This window comes from Buteo buteo, chromosome 2 (assembly GCF_964188355.1).
Source record: "Buteo buteo chromosome 2, bButBut1.hap1.1, whole genome shotgun sequence".
Lineage (NCBI taxonomy): Eukaryota > Metazoa > Chordata > Aves > Accipitriformes > Accipitridae > Buteo > Buteo buteo.
Window position 1 is genome coordinate 77,329,084 of NC_134172.1, and position 18,820 is coordinate 77,347,903.

At 39.0% G+C, this 18,820-nt stretch overlaps 1 protein-coding gene across 2 annotated transcripts; it reads right to left on the reverse strand.

Annotated features, from left to right (window-relative positions):
- Nucleotides 1-516: 516 nt before the first annotated feature.
- Nucleotides 517-16,948, reverse strand: YTHDF1 (YTH N6-methyladenosine RNA binding protein F1). Of its 2 annotated transcripts, none has more exons than XM_075020794.1 (5): nucleotides 16,498-16,948; nucleotides 16,024-16,048; nucleotides 14,438-14,517; nucleotides 8,188-9,791; nucleotides 517-2,005 (listed from the first exon to the last, which is right to left on the reverse strand). In XM_075020794.1, the coding sequence occupies exons 1-4, from the start codon at nucleotides 16,522-16,524 to the stop codon at nucleotides 8,217-8,219; spliced, it is 1,707 nt and encodes a 568-aa protein (XP_074876895.1). In that variant the 5' UTR covers nucleotides 16,525-16,948; the 3' UTR covers nucleotides 517-2,005; nucleotides 8,188-8,216. The 2 variants fall into 2 exon arrangements, with proteins under 2 accessions (XP_074876895.1, XP_074876906.1); XM_075020805.1 differs by having other exon boundaries at nucleotides 8,265-9,791; nucleotides 16,498-16,945.
- Between the last annotated feature and the right edge of the window lie 1,872 nt (nucleotides 16,949-18,820).

Below are 18,820 nucleotides of genomic sequence, written 5' to 3' on the forward strand. Positions count from 1 at the left end.
AGTGCTTTTATTAGATGGTAACATGTTTATAAAATGCAGTATTGCTTCAAAAAGTCAATTAAAATAAAGATACCAAGTCAAATTACTGAAGTTAAGAGTTGGGAAATACAGCCAACTACTGTAAAAGAAACTGTTCAGATCTTTACTTCTATTTGGAAAGTTCTTTTCTCATCCCCATGACCCATGTCTGCGATAACCACCTCCTGAAGGCTACAGGACAACTTCCAATTCTTTCTTCAGCTTCTCTACCATACAAGGAGAAAGGAAAGTACGAGTGACAACCACTGTACATGCATGTGTTCCCTTCGAGGAACAGTAACACTCAAAGCAGCTCAAATGTCCTCTGCAGAGTACTGTGAAACCCTTCTGCAATCATCAAGTGCGCCGATAGCAGATATCCAAGTTACACAGTCAAAACACTTCTCAAATTAGACTTAATTCACAAGTTGGCACAAAAGGCGATTATAACATAGGAAGACAACTGAAAGTAGGGAAAAAATGAAAATGACATCAAACTTGCTAAATATGTATTGTTTATTAAGGCTTGTATTCTCCTAGAGGAAAAAGTTAATCTGATGCTGTCCATTACCCCTTACAGGCAGTAACAGTCCAGAGACAGAGTTATACGTTCTAAATACAAGTCTAAATGATACAGATTAAACTTTATTTAAATTGGAGGTCCTTTTGGAGTAAATAGTATTCAGAAGATACTTGCTTTCTAATATAGTAAAAGATCCTCTACAATAAACACGTGCAGATTCAGTGTGCTAGAGCAGCGGACATGAGCACCATTTCCATGCTTAATTGGAACTCCAGTTGGTGACAGGCTCTCCGACGGTCCCCTCACTCCACAAAAACATGACAGCAAATTCAGTTTCTTAAAACAGGTTTTTTTACTCATCCAACAGAAAAAAAAATTAGACATACACACTGTCAATTTTAAACATCTGAGGCATAATCCATCATATTATCCGTACTATTAGTTCCTACGTTAAAGCTCAGCATTATTGGTATAAAAACTTTAAATGGCATTAGGATTTGGGGGGTGGGAGGGAGTAATGAAGGGAAGGATTAAAAATGATCTGCAATTAACTAATAACACCTGAAAGCTGAAACAGGTTTAAACACATTGTCCAAAACCCCTGCAATGTTGATAGCATCACATTATTATTTAATTAAGCTACAAAAACCGTAAAGCAGAATTATGGCTGAGAGAAAGCATCTCGCTCACTCTCGGCAGGATATGGTATAACAAATGCACACTGAAGCACTGGTTAACAGAATGTGAAAGGGAAATATTTTCCAGAGAAACAATTTCACTGACAATTTGATTTTCTACTAGACAGAAAAAACCAACATGGCGCATTAGCAATTTTAAAAGTGTAATTTTACAGATAAATAAAGAGGCATAGCAGCTGCACAAAGTGATCAGAAATTTAGTTTTATCATTTCAAAATTCTGAAGTGCAGTATCTTAAAAGTTTTTTTAAGTGACAAAAATCAATGCATGGTTTCTTACTTCCGCCATGAAGAAAAAGGGTTTGGGAGGAGGGTAAAGGAAGATTTGTGATGTATTCTCCATAATCTCTATATCTGGCTAGGAACATAATTTGTGCCAAAATAAAGTCTTTGGGAAGCACTGACACTTTAGTATGCTCATGTATAGGTCCACATTAGGTTAATATAACTGTTTACCAACTTAAAAAAATAAAAACAGACACACCTTTATTAATGATTTCTACAGAATTTTACATAGAAAAAAAGATACAAATTAATGCAGATCCACTTGGGCAAAAATAAACTACAATTTACTTAAAGATGCAACAACTTAATTTCCCCTGCACGAGAAGATATATTGGAGCTGAAAGCTTTAGTTTGTCCTGATGCCAGGATACAGCACCAGTATACTTAAATTTTGTTTCTCATAGTCGAATTTAATATCAGTTCTAGTATATATATCAAACTGTATATGTTTATTCTTATTGTTTGTTTCGATTCTGACGTTCCTGCAAAGAGAAAAAAGTTAAAAGTTAAGAAAGATTTTAATCAAATGAACAAGCAAAAACTTTTTAGCAGTATAACAGCACTAATGTGATCCCAGATAATTATACACATTGTTAAAACATTGCTGCTACATTTTAGAAATACATTGTATATACCTGACAAGCCCAAGGACTTGATAACTTAAGTGCAGCTTCAAGTGGAACAGCTGAATGAATACCTGCACAGTCACTTCAAACTGACAGCAGATGAAGGTCACACTAAGAAAAGTATGAAATATCAACATTCCTAAGCAGAAACAGGACCTGTAATATTCTACTTTCTGGATTATTTTAGCTACTGCAGTAGTAGCACAACCAATACACAAGCAGAAAGGAGATGGTAGATTAGTGAACTTCACAGAACCGATACTATTTTGAAGCACTCAAGTGACTTTGGAGTTTAGTCACATTCAATAAAAGTAAGGATTTGAGCTCTCGAAATTCTGTTCCTAATTATTCCTATCTGTTCAACTATTCTGGCAGGCACTGTGAAAAAACCTGACAAGTCAGGATAAAAAAACAAAAACATCATCAGGTGGAAGAAAAGTTATGTGCTTTTGCATGGTCTGATAAAAACCAGCACGGCTAGACTGAGCAACCCAAGAATTTTTAAAAGCATTCTAGTATGGAAGCCAGTAGGCTCTTTGAAGTCTCTCTCAAAAGTTTCTGCTAACCACAAATACTGAAAACAGATAAAGGTAGTCTAAGGGATACCTGCAGGCATTCCTCAATTGCTCTAAGTCTTCATCTAACTAACCTGTGCTCTCCCAGCAGCAAACAGTCATGCTTCTGCTTTGATTTAGAGCAGAGCCTCTGCACAGGGCTTACACAGACAAGTTAAGCAACACAGAAAAAAGGGGGGAGGCTTTTTCAGTAATTGTATCAGGAATCCCCTAAGTTGCAGGACATGCAGAAGACAGCAAGACAAGTTGCATAAAATATGCTGCTGTATCTTTAGGCCAGTGCATTCTTCTAGCTAAGACACCACGCAGATCGAGTAGAACAGGTTCAGCCTTACTATTCTCCATTTCATCCTAATGGCGTTTAAAATAGACTGTATAGTGCAAAACTGGCATGTAAAGACTCTACTTTGTGTACTGTACTTGAATGCATCAGTATGGCACCAAATCCTATTGCAAGCAAGAAAATTGTGAAATAGCCTAAGCATAAACAGCAGCCAACTCCTAAACTAACACCTTCAGATTTTACTTGTTTTGTGGAATCTTTGTATAAAATTAATCTCAGAATTGTTTCTGTTGCAATGTAAAGCTTATTTGCAAATATACCAGACATTATAAGTGTAACAGACTGTATTTGCTACTTCAGCTGGTCACAGCATAAAATCAGATGAGTTTTTTTTAAAATGGAATATATTGATCTCTACCTCCAGGCAGAATATTAGTATTTCAATTTTCATAATAAAATTAAGTCAACAAAGTCTAATATAAATTCACAATCTATGATTTAAGACAGAAGTAAAAGATAGCAAAATTGGTTTACCAAATCAACAAAACAGACCGTGTGAAGTGGTATAATTTGTTTAAAAAAAATCTATATTCCTCCTATCTTTTAACAGCTGACTTACGATGAACGGTCAATGAAAGCCATTTTTTAATGGTAGAGTATCAGAACACACTAGGTGTTGTATGTTCTTGATGAAAAGAACTCACAGCTGCCTGACATTTCAAACAAAAGGTGATTAGAAAGAATCTAAAACTGAATCTGTATCAACCCCATTTTCAGGCTTCCAAAAGTAATTGTTCCATCCTACTTCCATTTCTAAGGTGGCAAATCCCCTTTACTCTGCTTCACTGCCCTACCGTGCTCATCAGCCCATTCTTTCCCATTGCCACTTCACATAACTTATTTTTAGTTTTCTATGTAATCATCCACTGACCCTCATAATCCTGCTTTCTTTAAAAAAAAAAAATCAAAAATCAAAGCTTTCAATTCGCATGACCTAGTCCCACATAAATAGAAGACAGGCTAGCACCTGAGACTTCTACCTGGTACCTAGAAAGTATGCTCATGGCATTCAGAGACTCAGCTCAGGCTTTATAATTCAGTAAAAGGTGTTATTTATTGAGCAAGTTATTAAGCAGTTCCTCCTACCTTGCTGATTGCTTTCTCTCTTGGGCTACTCTGAGTCTTCCTTTTAAAAAGTATCTGAAACCATATAAACTGACGGGGAGGAAACTGATGCAACAATTCTTCGTGCTCTTGAGCATGGCTGCTTTTTAGACGCTCTAATTCTCAAATTCTCTTCCTTACTGCTATTTAGGGCTACCACAAGCAAGAAAAAGCAGTTTTGTAAGCAACTAACAAAGCTTTGTTCATTTTCATTCTGAAGATTCTCCGGAGCCTTCATAGCTTCTCTTCTCCAGGGGAATTCTGGTATCTCACAGGGGACCTCCTGTTGCATACTTCTCCTTCATGACATTAATATGTATAGTCTTCAGACACAGGAAAAACAGGTTTTCACAAAACCTGCAGAAGCTGCCATTTTAGAGACACTCATCCTTGTCAAACTTCTATTCCCTTCACCTCAGTCTGAAGTAGCTGTCAACCTTCCTACGGAACTTCATTTGTTAAGGTCAGTGGGATGAAAGCATTCATCTTCTGACACAAAAATATAAATGTTACCTTTGTATCAGGAAACACAATTAGTATTAATCTTAAGATAGAAAAGTTTTTTAACTAGTTTTGGAGGAAGGACAATATTCTATCCTTAAAAGTTCTACATCAATGAATGTGTTCATAGAAAGCATACTGAAAGGAAATACTTACACAATGCTAGACGAAAATGAGTATTTTTAAGTGCTGACATGCACTAGCTAACACTCTGCAATATTTAATCTGCAATATCTCCAAAAGGAGAAACGGTAAGCTTGGCGATTCAAGAGCTTTCTGAGATAAGACTACTCAGCTCTTCCAGCACAACACCAAGGTGTAGACCTTGGAATAGCTGAGTGCCTTGACACAGATCAGGGGTAATAGCACAGCAGTCCAGTAACTATGACTATCTAGTTAAATACAGATCTATGAAGACAAACTGCTGACAGTAGATCAACCCATCTGTCCTACCATGAGATGCAAAAAAAAAAAAAAAAAACCCAAATCTGCAACAAGTTTATTTTCTTTACAAGCTTTTTAACTTCAGAAAGGCAATTTTGTTAAGACTATGCAAGCATGTTTCCAGGGAATGTTAATAATTAATGCTACATTATACTGTATTTTCTTTTTACAGAAGTTCTCTCACACATGTTGCAACTTTTTTTACCTTTTAAGAGCATGAGCTTTGATCACAGAAGTTGCTGTCTTTGTGGACACTGTAGTGGCCCCAGAAACTGACTGAGAAATGCTAGGAGGGTCAGGAGAGATTTCACACCACTCACTCTCTTGCCATTTCATTCCAGACACCAATATCCTTCTATTATTAATTTCCGGGTCACCAGAATGGGCTTAAATAGTTTATTACTATGGCAAATCAAAAGCTGGACTTGCATCCCAGCATGAACAAATCTTCCCTTAATTCTAGATGATGACACAGTCCTTAAGCAACGCTGGTAACACTGGTGAATCTTTAGCACTTCAGTGAATTTCATTGAGCATTACACATGCCAAATCCTCATTTGATGACTTAGTGTTAACACAGAGGTTCCTAGATCAGTTAAACTGAAAGAGCACACACTGGAGCTTCCTCTGCACACATCAGTCAAGGAAACACTGGCTAGCAACAAACTGTAACCATCTGAAGAAAAGAGCTGAAGTGCTCATGGTTTGCATTGTACAGATTACATGAAGTTATTCTTCCCTACTAAATATTTGTGTATAACTGAAATTAAAGCATTCAAGCCCTCCATGTGGAGATTTTTAAGAATTCTGGCCCCTTGTAATCACAACAGTGGCAAAATGGAAGCACAAAATTTCAACAAGTTATTTTACTACTAAACAGAGTATATGAACAAAACCACAGCAACCTGAAAACCAATTAAGATGGCACACATACAAACACCTATCTGAAAATGTCAATTAGGTCATAAGATCCCTTAACTGGCAATAAGATTCTTCAAAAATTGTCATAGGAAGGTTAACTTTGCGTAACAGGAACACTTCAACTTCAATAGCACAAACTTTTGAACGGCAAGAAGTTTAAGTGTGTGCATATCCTGCAAAGAAACTCTTCTAGTAATCAGTTGGACTTCTAAAATTCATTTAGTCACTGAAGGGGAAAATACTAACTTACCAGACAATAGTTTTATAGAATGTAACCTGACAAGCAGTATCTTATTTTTCATTCTCTCATTGTTGATCTGCTTTACCTCTCTAGCACTATTATCTTCCTCAGTGTACTTCAATTGTCTGTATATTGTCCTATTTTCTAAGCTATTCGGAGGAATCTAAGAAGTGTTAAATTAGACTTCAGAGTTTATTTTCTGAATGCATCGTACAAGCTAGAGCCTCAGTTTTAAATGAGGCAGAAAAAAGACATTATTTTGAAAAAACGATCCTGTTATAAAGCAGTGACCTAGGTAAGAATATTGATTGTATCGGCACTTGAACTGAAACCGGGAAACAGCTGTATATATTAAAAACAACCCGAAGTGGTATCAGCCCAACAGTAGAACATCAGTCCCCTGAGCTACTACAAAGCAAAGTAAGCTTGGCGTTCAGTAGGCAGCCATCTGGATCCTCCTCAGGCCAGTAAGTTAGCTGTTGAAGAAGACTGGATCTCCTGCCACTTTCCCAGTACTCTCACTCCTTCAACATGCACATTATCCTCCCCTCCAGACATAGCAGCAAATCACAGGGAGACCAAAACGATCACCTACCCATACATTGTAAACACTTGACAAAGAAACCCAGGCCTTTTGACTTACTCAAGATTCTCTTCTACATAAGGGAACACCTCTCTCTGAGATACAGGTTGCACGAAATATTGGATTCTTAATTGTCTACTGAAGGAATGAAGTGTTGAAGTAAAGGCTTTTAGGTTTTCGCTTGTGGAACCCCACAGAGAGTACACAAGAAAAACTTCCAATCCTAAGCTCTCCTTCCCCGCTGTGATGAGGTACGCTATGCACATTGTATCTGATGGCTAGGAAAAGTTGAGCTGAAAAGCTCTTGAGACACTGAGCTCCTTTTCTCTCATAATTTAAGGGCACATTCTATAAAGACAGTTTAAAGCAATCTTATCTGCACTTTTAAATGGCAATAAAACCTTTAAAACAGCAACTTTAATTTGAGCTCCAGGAACACGCATTAAGTCTTTGCTTCAAAAACATTTTGAAGCGTGAGCCGCGCTAAGCTAGCCTGTCAAAGTAAATGCTTTATCTGAAATGCTATACAAAAATAGTCTATGAAACACTATCAATATCAAGCAACTTTAAGTGTTACTTAGCTAGTAACTACACATCCCAACACCTAGTATTTTGCCAGTCCATTACTTCTAGACTGCATAATTAGAGAAAGGCATTCTTTAAACTGAGGTCATGGGATGGATAGGGACAGATGTCTCTTGCAGCAGACTTAGAGCCATGAAAGCATATGCAAGTTTTTACTACACCTTCCAGTTACTGCCCATATTTCTCTTACTACATCTTCACTCAAAACTTTTTTCCAAGAATTAGTAGACAGATTAGACCTGGGAACTGAAAACCTTTATTTACCCAAATAATAATACATGAGACTTCAGCAGCAGAAACGCCGTCTTTCTAGCACTGTTCCAGCAATTTCTTTTCCAGAAAGATCAACTGAACAAACAAGATCAGGCTTCTTGCTCTTAAATGTACAAATTTCAAATGCCAATACAGGTATCAATTTTGATAACCTAGTTCCAGTCAAACAGTGTTAAAACACCTCTTATTTAAGGCAAAAAAACTTAAGTGGCAATCACTGGCAGAATCCAATTCTGAAACAGAAACTATTTTCTAGTTTATTAACCATTTTAAGATGAAAAAAAAATCAAACTCAAAAAAATGGACATAATGTCCTTTACCCGCATTACTGCTTAGCTTTCTGCTTTGAAACTCATTAGCTATGAAATTGTCACAGACAAATAAGCATCAGTTTGTTTTTTGTGTTGTTAAACACATATAAAACCATGAGGTTGAGAGGTATTAAAAACATTTTGAATTCCTACTTACATTTTTTCCACCATAGCAGCCTTCACATTTCATTTTCCCCATATCTGTGTATAAAATAAATTTTTTAATAAGTTTACCTTCCGCACCACCTCCTCCTCTTCTTGGCGCTTTTCATAATGAGAAAAGTCATCAAAGATGGAGGTCGTGTGCTTGTAAGTAGCAATAATTTTAAGCACTTGTTTTGCTTTTTCTAAGGGCACCTCCTGTGTATCACGGGAGTTTGTAACAGGTTTGTTGTCATTGTTCTCCAGCCTGATGTGTCGGAGCTGGTTGTTGGGTACATCCTTCACAAAGATCCACTTGACATCAAATTTCCCCTTCCACTTGTCCTGAGACCAGACACCTGCACTGGTGCCATAGTCCACAGGTGATTTCATCTCTGCTACTCCACAGAAGTGTCCACTGCCATTGACACTGAACAGCAAGTAGACTGGACCCTTGCTATTCATGGACCGAAAAGCACTGTCCAGGCGTTTGTTGCCATGTTCCGTACTACACCAAATAGAATACTTAATGGAACGATGAATATCATCCTCAGAATAGCTTTTTATTATGAACACACGTCCATTTTTAAGGTTCCATTCAAAATCTTTAGGGTTATAGCTGTGAGCAGCTTTCAGTTTTTCAAGAACAGGATGGGACTCACCACTTGGAACAGGGTTAGGCTGGGTACTGCCAGCTGAGTTGCTGTCATTACCAGTTCCTCCACTTTGGCCAAAAGCTGCATTTCTGTTGCGAGGAGCTACCCAGCGATTTTGGGGTGGCTGCTGAGGGGTCTGATACTGCGGCTGAGTCAATGGAGGAGGTTGAGCTGGAACAGGCTGAACAATTTGTTGCTGTGGTTGTGGAACAGACTGAGGAGAAGGTATCTGTTGAGGGGCAGGAACTTTTGCCACAGGACCCTTATTGTCCCAAGTACCTATGTCCATATTATGCTTTATAGGTGGAGGAGGCAATGCTCCTCCGATTACAGGTCCAGTTTTTGTTTTCATTTTAGGCTGTGGTTTCGCAGGCTTGCTAGCTATAGCAGCCCAAGAGGTTGGTTTAGATACTGGCAAGTTTACATTAGATCCACCATTACCAGAGAGGGCACCTGTCATCCCAGCACTGTTGACAACAGAACCTACTGTTTTCACCGCAGAAGTTGTAACATCTCCACCAATCTTAAGTCCGACCATTCCCTGTTCAATACTGTTCATTCCAGGAGCTTTATTTAATGTATCATTATGAAATCCTGTTTGTCCATCCACAATGGTACCGCCCAGTGAACTAGGTGGGTAGCTGTAACTGCTCCCATATGCTGAACTTTGAGTCTGCTGTCCTTGGGATCCACTTGTTCCCCAGGCTGAGAAGGCAGGATTTTCAGGGAAAAAGTTAAACCGGTGTTGATAGATATTATTTCCCAGACCCCCAGGCTGTCCAAAAACAGCATCGTGCATAAAATGATGATCTCCATTACTGAGCTGTCCATACGTGGTGAGATATGGGATAGGAGGATCTCCTCCTGTAGACCATGGTGCTTCACTGAGAGAATAGGGGAACCCAATAGATGGTGGATAATAACTGGACAGATAAGGATCAGTCATTGATGGATAGCTACTGTTCTGTTAAAGAGAAAAAAAAAGGTAACTTCAGATATAAAACACCCTTCATTTATAAACAGCCACAACACTGTTCATTACCAAATGGAAAAGAACAATAGAGACAAAGTAATTTAATTTCTAATTAGAGATCTTAGTTCATACTCCAGGAAAGATGCAGGGCTAAAATGCAGTATCTGGGCATTTATAATACACACCAGGACTAGTGGCTCACAATGAGGTTAGTACTTGAGATTTTGAAACCATCTAAGCTTGGTTACATTACTAAGGGTATTTAGCGATTTCTTCTAGAATTATTTAGCCTACCAATACCCCAAAATATTTCAAGGAACTTGTATAACAACGTATTTTGTGTCTCACAGAACTAGGGATATTCAGCATTCCTAGATCACTACACAGGAGAAGTTTTAGATTGAATTACTTTAATATGACAACACATGTAACAGAAAATATGATTACAGTCCTCATTATGGAATTGTTTTGAGGGGCCAACAGTCCCTGACAAGCAAAACATAACTGAAGTGGTAAAACATGCAAAGGCTACTTCTGACATAGACAGGATCACAGCAAGATCACACATTAAGAAGCATGCCAAGTTTGCTCTAAGTAGACTTAACTACAAACTGAAATTAAAGTGATTGATATACTAGAGAAAAATATATGCAACTATGGCATGTGATGTATGCCATCCACACTGTTTGAGAAAGACACTATTCAGCCTTTTGCATAAGTCTCTTCCTCCCCGGTAGTAAAGTTACAAATGCGCAAGTCTGTTTCTCACTGTCCTTCCAAACAGGCCATCTTTTCCACTCTATGAAATAAGAGACTGACTGGGTATAAACCAGCAGATCGCCCCCTGAAATTCTAGCTTTTCCTCCCTTTCAACTGCTTCTTAGACAAAGCTGAGAAGCCTTTCCTTCCATGCTAAATCTTCTGCTGACACCTGATTTTGAAGCATTTTGTATGTTTCTCATAGTCCACAATGCAAAAGAACAAATACAGAATATTCTAAAATAGGTTTTATTCCTCTTTAAATAAACTTGAAGCACCTACACTGGAGACCTTCCAAACTGACACTAACTGTAATTACCAGCGAGTGGGAGGGAAGGTCAACATCTCCTGTTAATGAGTCAAACAGTAGCTAGCCTCTCCTTACTCATGGAGAAAACTTATTTTAAGAAGAGGAAGCCAAATTTCTTTCAAACTGCAAGTTTTCAAACTTGAAAAAAAAAATATAGCTGCAAAATCAGCAAAACCGCAGTGGAACTTCAGTCATTTTTCCAAAAATCAGATTATTTCTCAGCTCATTCAGAAAATGAAGTAAAAAAAAACCTCCTTGCTGAAAATAAGCATAATACCCAACAGATACCAAGTCCTTTTTACTGCTCATTTTTCAATTACTCCCTTCCATGACACCTGAAAGCCAGAGTAATTCAATATCCTTACTTTCCATATACAGAATGATACCATAAAATGCCTCCAAGACTTACATACAGTACTGCAACCACTTCTGAGATTTAAACAGGCCAGATCCAGTGTTGTTGATTCAATAGAAATAACCTCTGCCAGTGTTCATGCTGCCTTTATTTACATGCAAATTCTATCATTAACAAGAGGTAATCCACCTTCCTATGAGAAGATTCTCTAAAACTCATTCAATTTTCAGGGGCTCCCAAGCTAAAATAATCAATATTTAGCATATGAAAATGTCATTTTTCCAAAAGACTTTGAGATTGCTATGTATTATTATCTTAAAGTGTTAATATTAAGAAAAAAGGTAGAAATAAACACAGATGAAAGGGAGGAGACATAAGTATCTCCAAAGAACTATTTATGTTCATATATTCTACAGATTTAGAATTTATTAAGACCAAAAAGAATAAGCCTAGACAAAGCAGGTGTTTTGGCTTAAAATATTTCTTCTAAAGGATTCTAGACAATTCCTGAGACTGTCACCTCCTGTCACACAGGCTGTAAAGTTTCCAGAAGGATTCTAGCAAGATTAAAGGAAAGTTTCAGCAGACATCCTTATAAAACATTCAATCTCTTTTGACTGGCTTTATGCCAGAGTGTGTAAAAGAAATCCTGACAGAAGTCTTTCACTGCAACAGCAGAACATTTATCTCAACAAACTTATCCTTGACCTTTCTCTGTCCCTCCATTTTTCCTTCCTTTTTTTTTTTAATAAAAAAAAAAACCAAAAACAACCCAACCCAACCATTTTGTTAATTACAAAGGGAATCCTCCTTTCTCCCAAAGCACACTGCTTGCTAGCAATTCCCTGTTACTTATGAATAATCTTTTGGTTCTGGATGACATTACATGGGGGATGCCTTTCTTGCTTTGAGCATAACTTTGTATATGAATACTCTACTACACTTGGCTTCCTTTGCACTTAAAAGTACTTTTAGTGTGCTTTATAACAAAAAGCTATCACATCTCAAATCTGATCTGTATTAACTACCTCTACGTGGATACTAAAACCTTTATGGAAAGAAAAGAAGGCACCACTACTTAAGAGCAGTTTTCAACCAAAAGATGGAAGACAATCATATTTTATTTGATTATATAACATGCTCAATACTAATTTTAAAGACTAATTTGTATTTTTGAAGGATGAAATTAACATAATATTACCAACCTAACTTTGATGTCAAATATCTTGTTGTGTCAGCTGAGGTTTTAACTAAGTATTTTTTTTAAATACCCAGTCAGTTTCAAATCTCTTTTTGCAAGTCATTTATATTTTACAGTAATTTTAAAGGTCTGAATAAATCTGACTGAGTAACTAGATAATAAGGCTTTGTTCAGAAACACGGTTGTCTTCAATACAAAATCTCACAGTCTTAATTAATTCTACTGTCACTTTCCACTTAAAATTGTAAGATGACCTACACAATTGTTTCTAGTAGCATGCCAATTTCTTACTGCAGCATAAATAAATTGGTCAATGAAGCTACACTTTCATGTAAGAAAACTTTATTAGAATTATGGAAATTCTAACAGTCATAGCAATTTTTCCCTAATAATTGGGCTTGTTGACAGCTAAGACAAATTTCCTAGAATTAAACTATAACAGATGGTTCTATTTTTTCTATATGAAGTATAACGTTCAGTATATTTCACATGAGAAAAACATGTCTTTGTTTTTAAGTAACTAAAAATTACATACAAATGTGACGAAGTGGAATTTCAAAAAACTAAAGAAATGCGAAAATCTCAATTTCTTTCAAAACTAATTTTGCATTATAAAAGAAAATTTTACTTTTTTTTCCCCACAAGCTTCCTGCTTTTACACCTGCTAAAGTACATTAATTCCAGAGAAGAGGAAATGTTTCCCATTAAATCATTTTAACTTTGTATAAGTCTGGAGAACACGTCTATGCTGCAGAGGACTAAGCAGCTTAGCTCAGGAGCCAGAACCCACACAGTGCAGAGCTCAGAAGACAGTTCATGTTGTCATATATACACTTGTCCTGACTTCCACAGTGGTGTGTCTAGACTGCTTCCAGGATGGAAACAAGCTTAAGTATATCTATATTGTGCTGAAGTCTGCACCCTTCCTGAAAGCTGCTAGGATCCAAACCAAACCTCTAACATAGTTCCATCTAACTGACTGCCCTAACAAAAATGTTTAGCACACCTTGAAGATAACTGATACACAACACATGAATTGATACTGATTGCTCTGGTGTTTACGTTCAAGATTAAAATCACACTTTCCAGAAATGAAACAGAACAGCACACTACATGCTATTTTTCTGTAGCATGTAGAATAATTTTTTTTTGCAAGCAAGTTCAGCGATGTCACCAGTATTAACACTGGCATGTATCAGCTTCAGGCTGAATTGTAAGTTTCCCTTTTAAAACATAACACTTAGTCTTTCTGCCAAGAAATAATAATGTACCTCTGGTAGGTCTCTCTCTCTCTCAAATGGTACTTCATATTTGTGAAAGAAAACTTTTCGCATCCTCAGTTTCTATGCATTTTGTTCACTTTAAAGATGTGAATGTTAAGTCAAAAATTACTTCAATTAGAAGATATTTTCAATTATAATGGTATTCAAATCATGGATGTTGATTTAACGTACATTATAATGAACTGGATCATATTGCGAGTTTACATTACAGTACCTTACGCTTAAAATAACATGCCTTTAATTCTTAAGATATTTCAGAGGACATGAAAGAACAGTATTTACTGAAGAGTGGGACAACTCTACAAGCTACCTAGAAAGCATCGAAACCAAATTTCAACTGTGCTAATTTCTAGGATATTTCAAATTAATTATACAAATCAGGAGAGACCAAAAACAGAACCTTCAGACTCCCACATACAACTCATCTATCAAAGAACTGTAAGATCAAATAGTCTGTCACAGTCCAACTGTACCAATAACCCGCAATTTGAGAAGCAATCAGCAGACACTAGCTGGAGCATTAACTTCATTTTCACTTGTAGCCATCTGGATATGCAGAGTAATATTAGCTTTGTGCGCACAAATGCTAGTTGTATTACCAAGTAACACAATATGCTAGTCATTTCTTTTTCCATTTCTATTTAAGGAATTTGCTCCCTCAACACAATCCTATGAATTGAGTGCCAACAGCATGCCTAAGAAAAAAACCTAAGTTAAAAATACACTAACCTGATTTGACTGCCCAGAAAGGTAAGGTTCAAAATCGTTGTCATGAACTGTATCCTTCTGATGTAATGAACCATTTTGTACTAGAAAAAAAAAAAGGTTACGACATATTATAACACTGCTTAGTGGCATTTCAGTGAAGAGTTCCACGTTATTTTATGAAAAGCCATATTTCTTATTCACAGCATGAAGACTCATAAAATGACCAAAGGATGATATTTCCCCCCTCCAAACAATTTCTCTTTATATTACTTCTTAGAAAACTAAATTTCAGTAAATTAAAAAAATATACATATGCAATCAAGAGTGAATAGACAACTCATGTGAACTACTTCTGAACAGAAAAATAATAATTATTGACGAGAATTTTGTGGAAAAAAAACCGGAAACATCTATTGTTCTGGTCCAGAAACCAATTCACAGTTCTCCCAGCATGTGTTATTCACTGCTTGTTTAAGTTAAGTTGGCTAAAATAAGATGAGGTGAGGTTATGTTTAATTATGAAATAATGACTGCTAAGTGCCTTGGTATCCTGACATTTTCAGGAAAACTTAAGTCTCAATTTTCTCGTGTGTCAAATGGAGATATCTGCCATAATCAAAGGTGTACTTAAGCTTAAATTAATGTGCGAAAACATTCAAAACCCATCACTGAAACATACATAAACCCAAAACTGTTATTAGGTCACTTCAAATAATTGCCTTTGTTTGCTTTAAATCTAAGAAAACAAGGTCCAACACATTATGTGATAGTCGCTTTATTTATCTATTTCATAAAACAGCTAAACTAAACGTAATACTACAACAAATAGGGTGTTTTGCAAACAAGTCTGGGAATTACCAGAATATTTCTGCAAAGTTTGTCAGGGAGAGTAGAGGTAAAAGAGTATTTACAAACACAGGAAACAGTGTCAAACTTCCTGCAACTAGAAGTAACTGGATTTTTGAGGCAGGTTAAGATAGATTAAAAAGTATTTATGAGCTGAATATTGTTAGTTCCCAAGCCTAAACAGTTACACACTTATTAGCAATCACAGTAGCAAAGTATTTTCTTAGATGAGTTGTTATTAAATTTAATTTCAAATAAAGCACGGGAGTTACCACAAAAAGCTTATTAGCTCACCAGAATTTAACTATTTTTTATTTAAAATTGCTTAAATAATTAAGTTCGTAGGCTTACATATGACAGCTAATACATCTCTCAGTCAACAGCAGACCAGTAACACAATTGTATTTATGTAGCAGGAAGAGACTATGCAAAAGTATGTAAAAATATATATTGAGTAGGCATACCACTGTGCCTTTATGTAGAAATCTGCTTTATTTTAAGGAAACGAAGAACATTATTATGTTTAGTACTAACACATAACCCTTCCCACTCAATGCTTCCCTCAGTAGCATTAAGTGGGATGCAAGCAAGCTTGCACGAATAAGAGTTTATGTTATTTTTGAAACAAAGCACAACTCCGCTTGTTCCAGATGTTACCCATACGGACTAAGAGCAACACGTTTCTGCTCACCTACAGGTACTTGCATAATTCATCTGTTACAGTAACAATTTAGACGATCAGATCTCAGCACGATGCTCACCTTTATTATCCTGTCCTTTCGGTCTCTGGGAAACCATGGCACATCATTGGGGAAAAGAAAACAAAAAAAAAAAAAAAGAGGGGAAATAAAAAAAAGTTAATTTTAGAAAAACGCTTATATACTGTCACTGCAAAACACGCAGCTTTTGAGGACGGGTAAGAGGCTCGCAAAACCGGCTGACAGCGTATCGGGGTCTGTTTAAAATGGGGCTGAGGAGCGTGTTTCAGGTATCCTTCAGCACCGGCCTACCCTCAGAAATGGCCACGGCTCTCGAAAGGCAGTGGGAACGCGCTGTGCCCACCGGGGGAACTTCACGAGCAAGAGATTAAGGTCCGAAGAAGCCCGGGAGGGAGCAGAAAAGCCTCTCCCGGGGCCAGACGCAGGCACCGGCCTGCAGGGAGCGGGGAGGAAACCCCCCACGCCCCCGGGGTGGGGAAGGAGGAGGCAGGCCCCGCGCCTCGCTCCGCCGCTTACCTGAGGGTCAACGCTTGTGGCAGACATAATTCATGTACGGGGCCGCCGTGGTTCAGCAGAGAAGGGCCGGGGGGAGAAGGCAGGGCCCGCTCGGCGCGGAGCTCCGGGGCCTGGCGGAGAAGGGGGGGCGGCGGCGCCGCCTCTCCCCTCAGGCGGCGGCCGGGGAGGGGAAGGGGGCCGGGGCCGAGGGAAAGAGGGGGCCGCTGGCGCGGGCGCCGCCGCTCGGCGTTTACCTCAGCGGGGCCCAGGGGACGGTAGGCCGGTCCCGCGCCTCGCCTCGCCTCGCCCTACCGGCCCCGTCCCTTCACATACCGCCCCCTTCCCCTCACCCGGGGCCGCGCCGCCCGGGCCTGCCCCGCCGCCGCCGTCGGGCCGCAGCGAGGGGATGGAGCCGGAGCTTCCAACTCCAATGGCGGCGGGCGCCGGGCTGCGGTGACGTCAACGCCGAGAGCGCGCGGCGCACGCCGGGAAAGCCCGGCCGGGGCGCGGGCGGGGAGGGGGGGGGGGGGGGAGAGGAAGGCGCGCGGAGCTGTGGCGCATGCGCAGAGGGGGGCGGCGGGAAGCGGCTTCTCCGTTCCCCGGCCGGTCTGTGTGAGGCGGTGTTACGAGAGCGCTCCGTGGCCGTGGGCTCGGCCGTGCGGGTTCGCTAGTGGCCCCAAGCGCTGAGGGCAGGCCGGTCTAGCCCTCGCAGCAGCCTGCTGAGCGGCCTGGAGCCGGCCCTGCCGCCCGAGGTAGCTGCGGCTGGGATCCGCTGGCAGAGGGTCGCCACCAGCCCGACTGCTCGCCATGGCTGGTTTTGTTGGTTTTTTGGTTTTTTTTTAATCAGGTTAATTCATTTTATTTTCCTTCCAGCTGCTGTTTTGCATAACCTGGGTGAAATCCTGCCCCCCTTAGCGTGTTTTACGCTGATTTCAGCAGGGCCGACAGGTAAACCGGTGGTTCTCAGGGAGACTTCTCATTTACCGATGCGCCCTTCTGAGGGAAGGTGAGGAAACGAAGCGGTATTGAGTAAGCCGCCCGAGTTGTAATCGTTCAGTGCTCCTTAATGCCAAAGTCAACCCTCTGTAATTTTTAGGTCTTTCCTTTAGAAGGAAGACTTCTTCTCTGGCTTAAGGAGAAGTCAGATTAAACGAAAGCAACGCCCTTTTATTTCTAGCATTTGAGGTCTACCTCATTAATGATTGTAGTTCTGCTTTTCATACATAGCGGGCTGTTGTTTTTTTTTATTTGTTTTCTAAATGGGTGGAATATCTAATGACCAGAACTGTTTCTACCTCTTAACAGTTTTTAGGTCCTGCTTAAGAACCCTGGGTCAAGATACAGTTTGTAGGTGCTGCACAGAGCAAAAGGGCAGCTCCTGCCCTCCCCAAGGTCCTACAGTTTATAATGCATTATATGTACTGATTCTAACACAGAAACTTGTGTGACAATCTGCTTCAAATCTGTTTGAGTTCTGATGACCAAATCGTAAATGTTTTGTGATGAAACGGAAATCAACATTGTTTTGCTTTCTTATTACTTGTGTTATGGTAACACCCAGAGGCCTTACTGTCCTGCTGACTTACAAGCATAGTAAGTGATAGTTCACTCAGTGCCTGATGAGAGTACGGTGGACTGGGAGCCTCTTATGCCACAACAAAAGAAATACCATGGCAGTGCCTCTAAACAACACTGGTGCCAGATGATAGCAACTAAATGAGATTTGCAGAGTATAATTTCTTTTGACTTCTTTGGAAACCGGTGCAGAAAAGGATTTGTAACAATTTTTCATTGATTAACAATATGTCACTGAGATTATCTTTTACCATGTTACATAGGTGTCTGACATCTGTTTGGAGAATGGAAATCATTGTCCTTAAATTGGCCAGAAACCTAGTTTTTTCTTTATGTTATCAAAATACCTGCAGAGATTTAGTTGTTAAGTCTCTTTTGGCTTTGAACATACCTCTTGCGTAGGTTTCTTGAGACAAACATGCACCATTTACAGTTTTTAGGTATGAGCAATATAAGAACGTATTTGAGAGAAAGATGAATGAAAATCAGGCCTTTAACATGTCTATAATAGGTTGTGTTATTGCCTGAGGTAATAACTTGAGGCCCAAACTGGGCCTAGTACCAACTTGCGTGATGCTTGTATCCAGTCTCATTAGTGCGTTCACAAGTAGCTAGAGCTCTGACCAAAGTAGTTAAGACTCTGCCATAACAGACAGTAGTTCCAGAAGTTACAAGTCTTACTTGTAACATCTCCATGCTTAATTTTGGGGGTAAAAGTGGCAAATTCTAGTCCTCACAAAAGATACTAAACAATGCAATCATCCTTTCC

What these genes read in the sequence shown, in the direction of transcription:
- YTHDF1 (XM_075020794.1), bottom strand. Translation starts at nt 16,524, where the DNA reads ATGTCTGCCACAAGCGTTGACCCTCAG. An exon ending in GAAAGGACAGGATAATAAAG is followed by an intron (nt 14,518 to 16,023) that starts GTGAGCATCGTG and finishes TTTTTTTTCTAG; the next exon opens with TACAAAATGGTTCATTACAT. An exon ending in TTTCTGGGCAGTCAAATCAG is followed by an intron (nt 9,792 to 14,437) that starts GTTAGTGTATTT and finishes TCTCTTTAACAG; the next exon opens with AACAGTAGCTATCCATCAAT.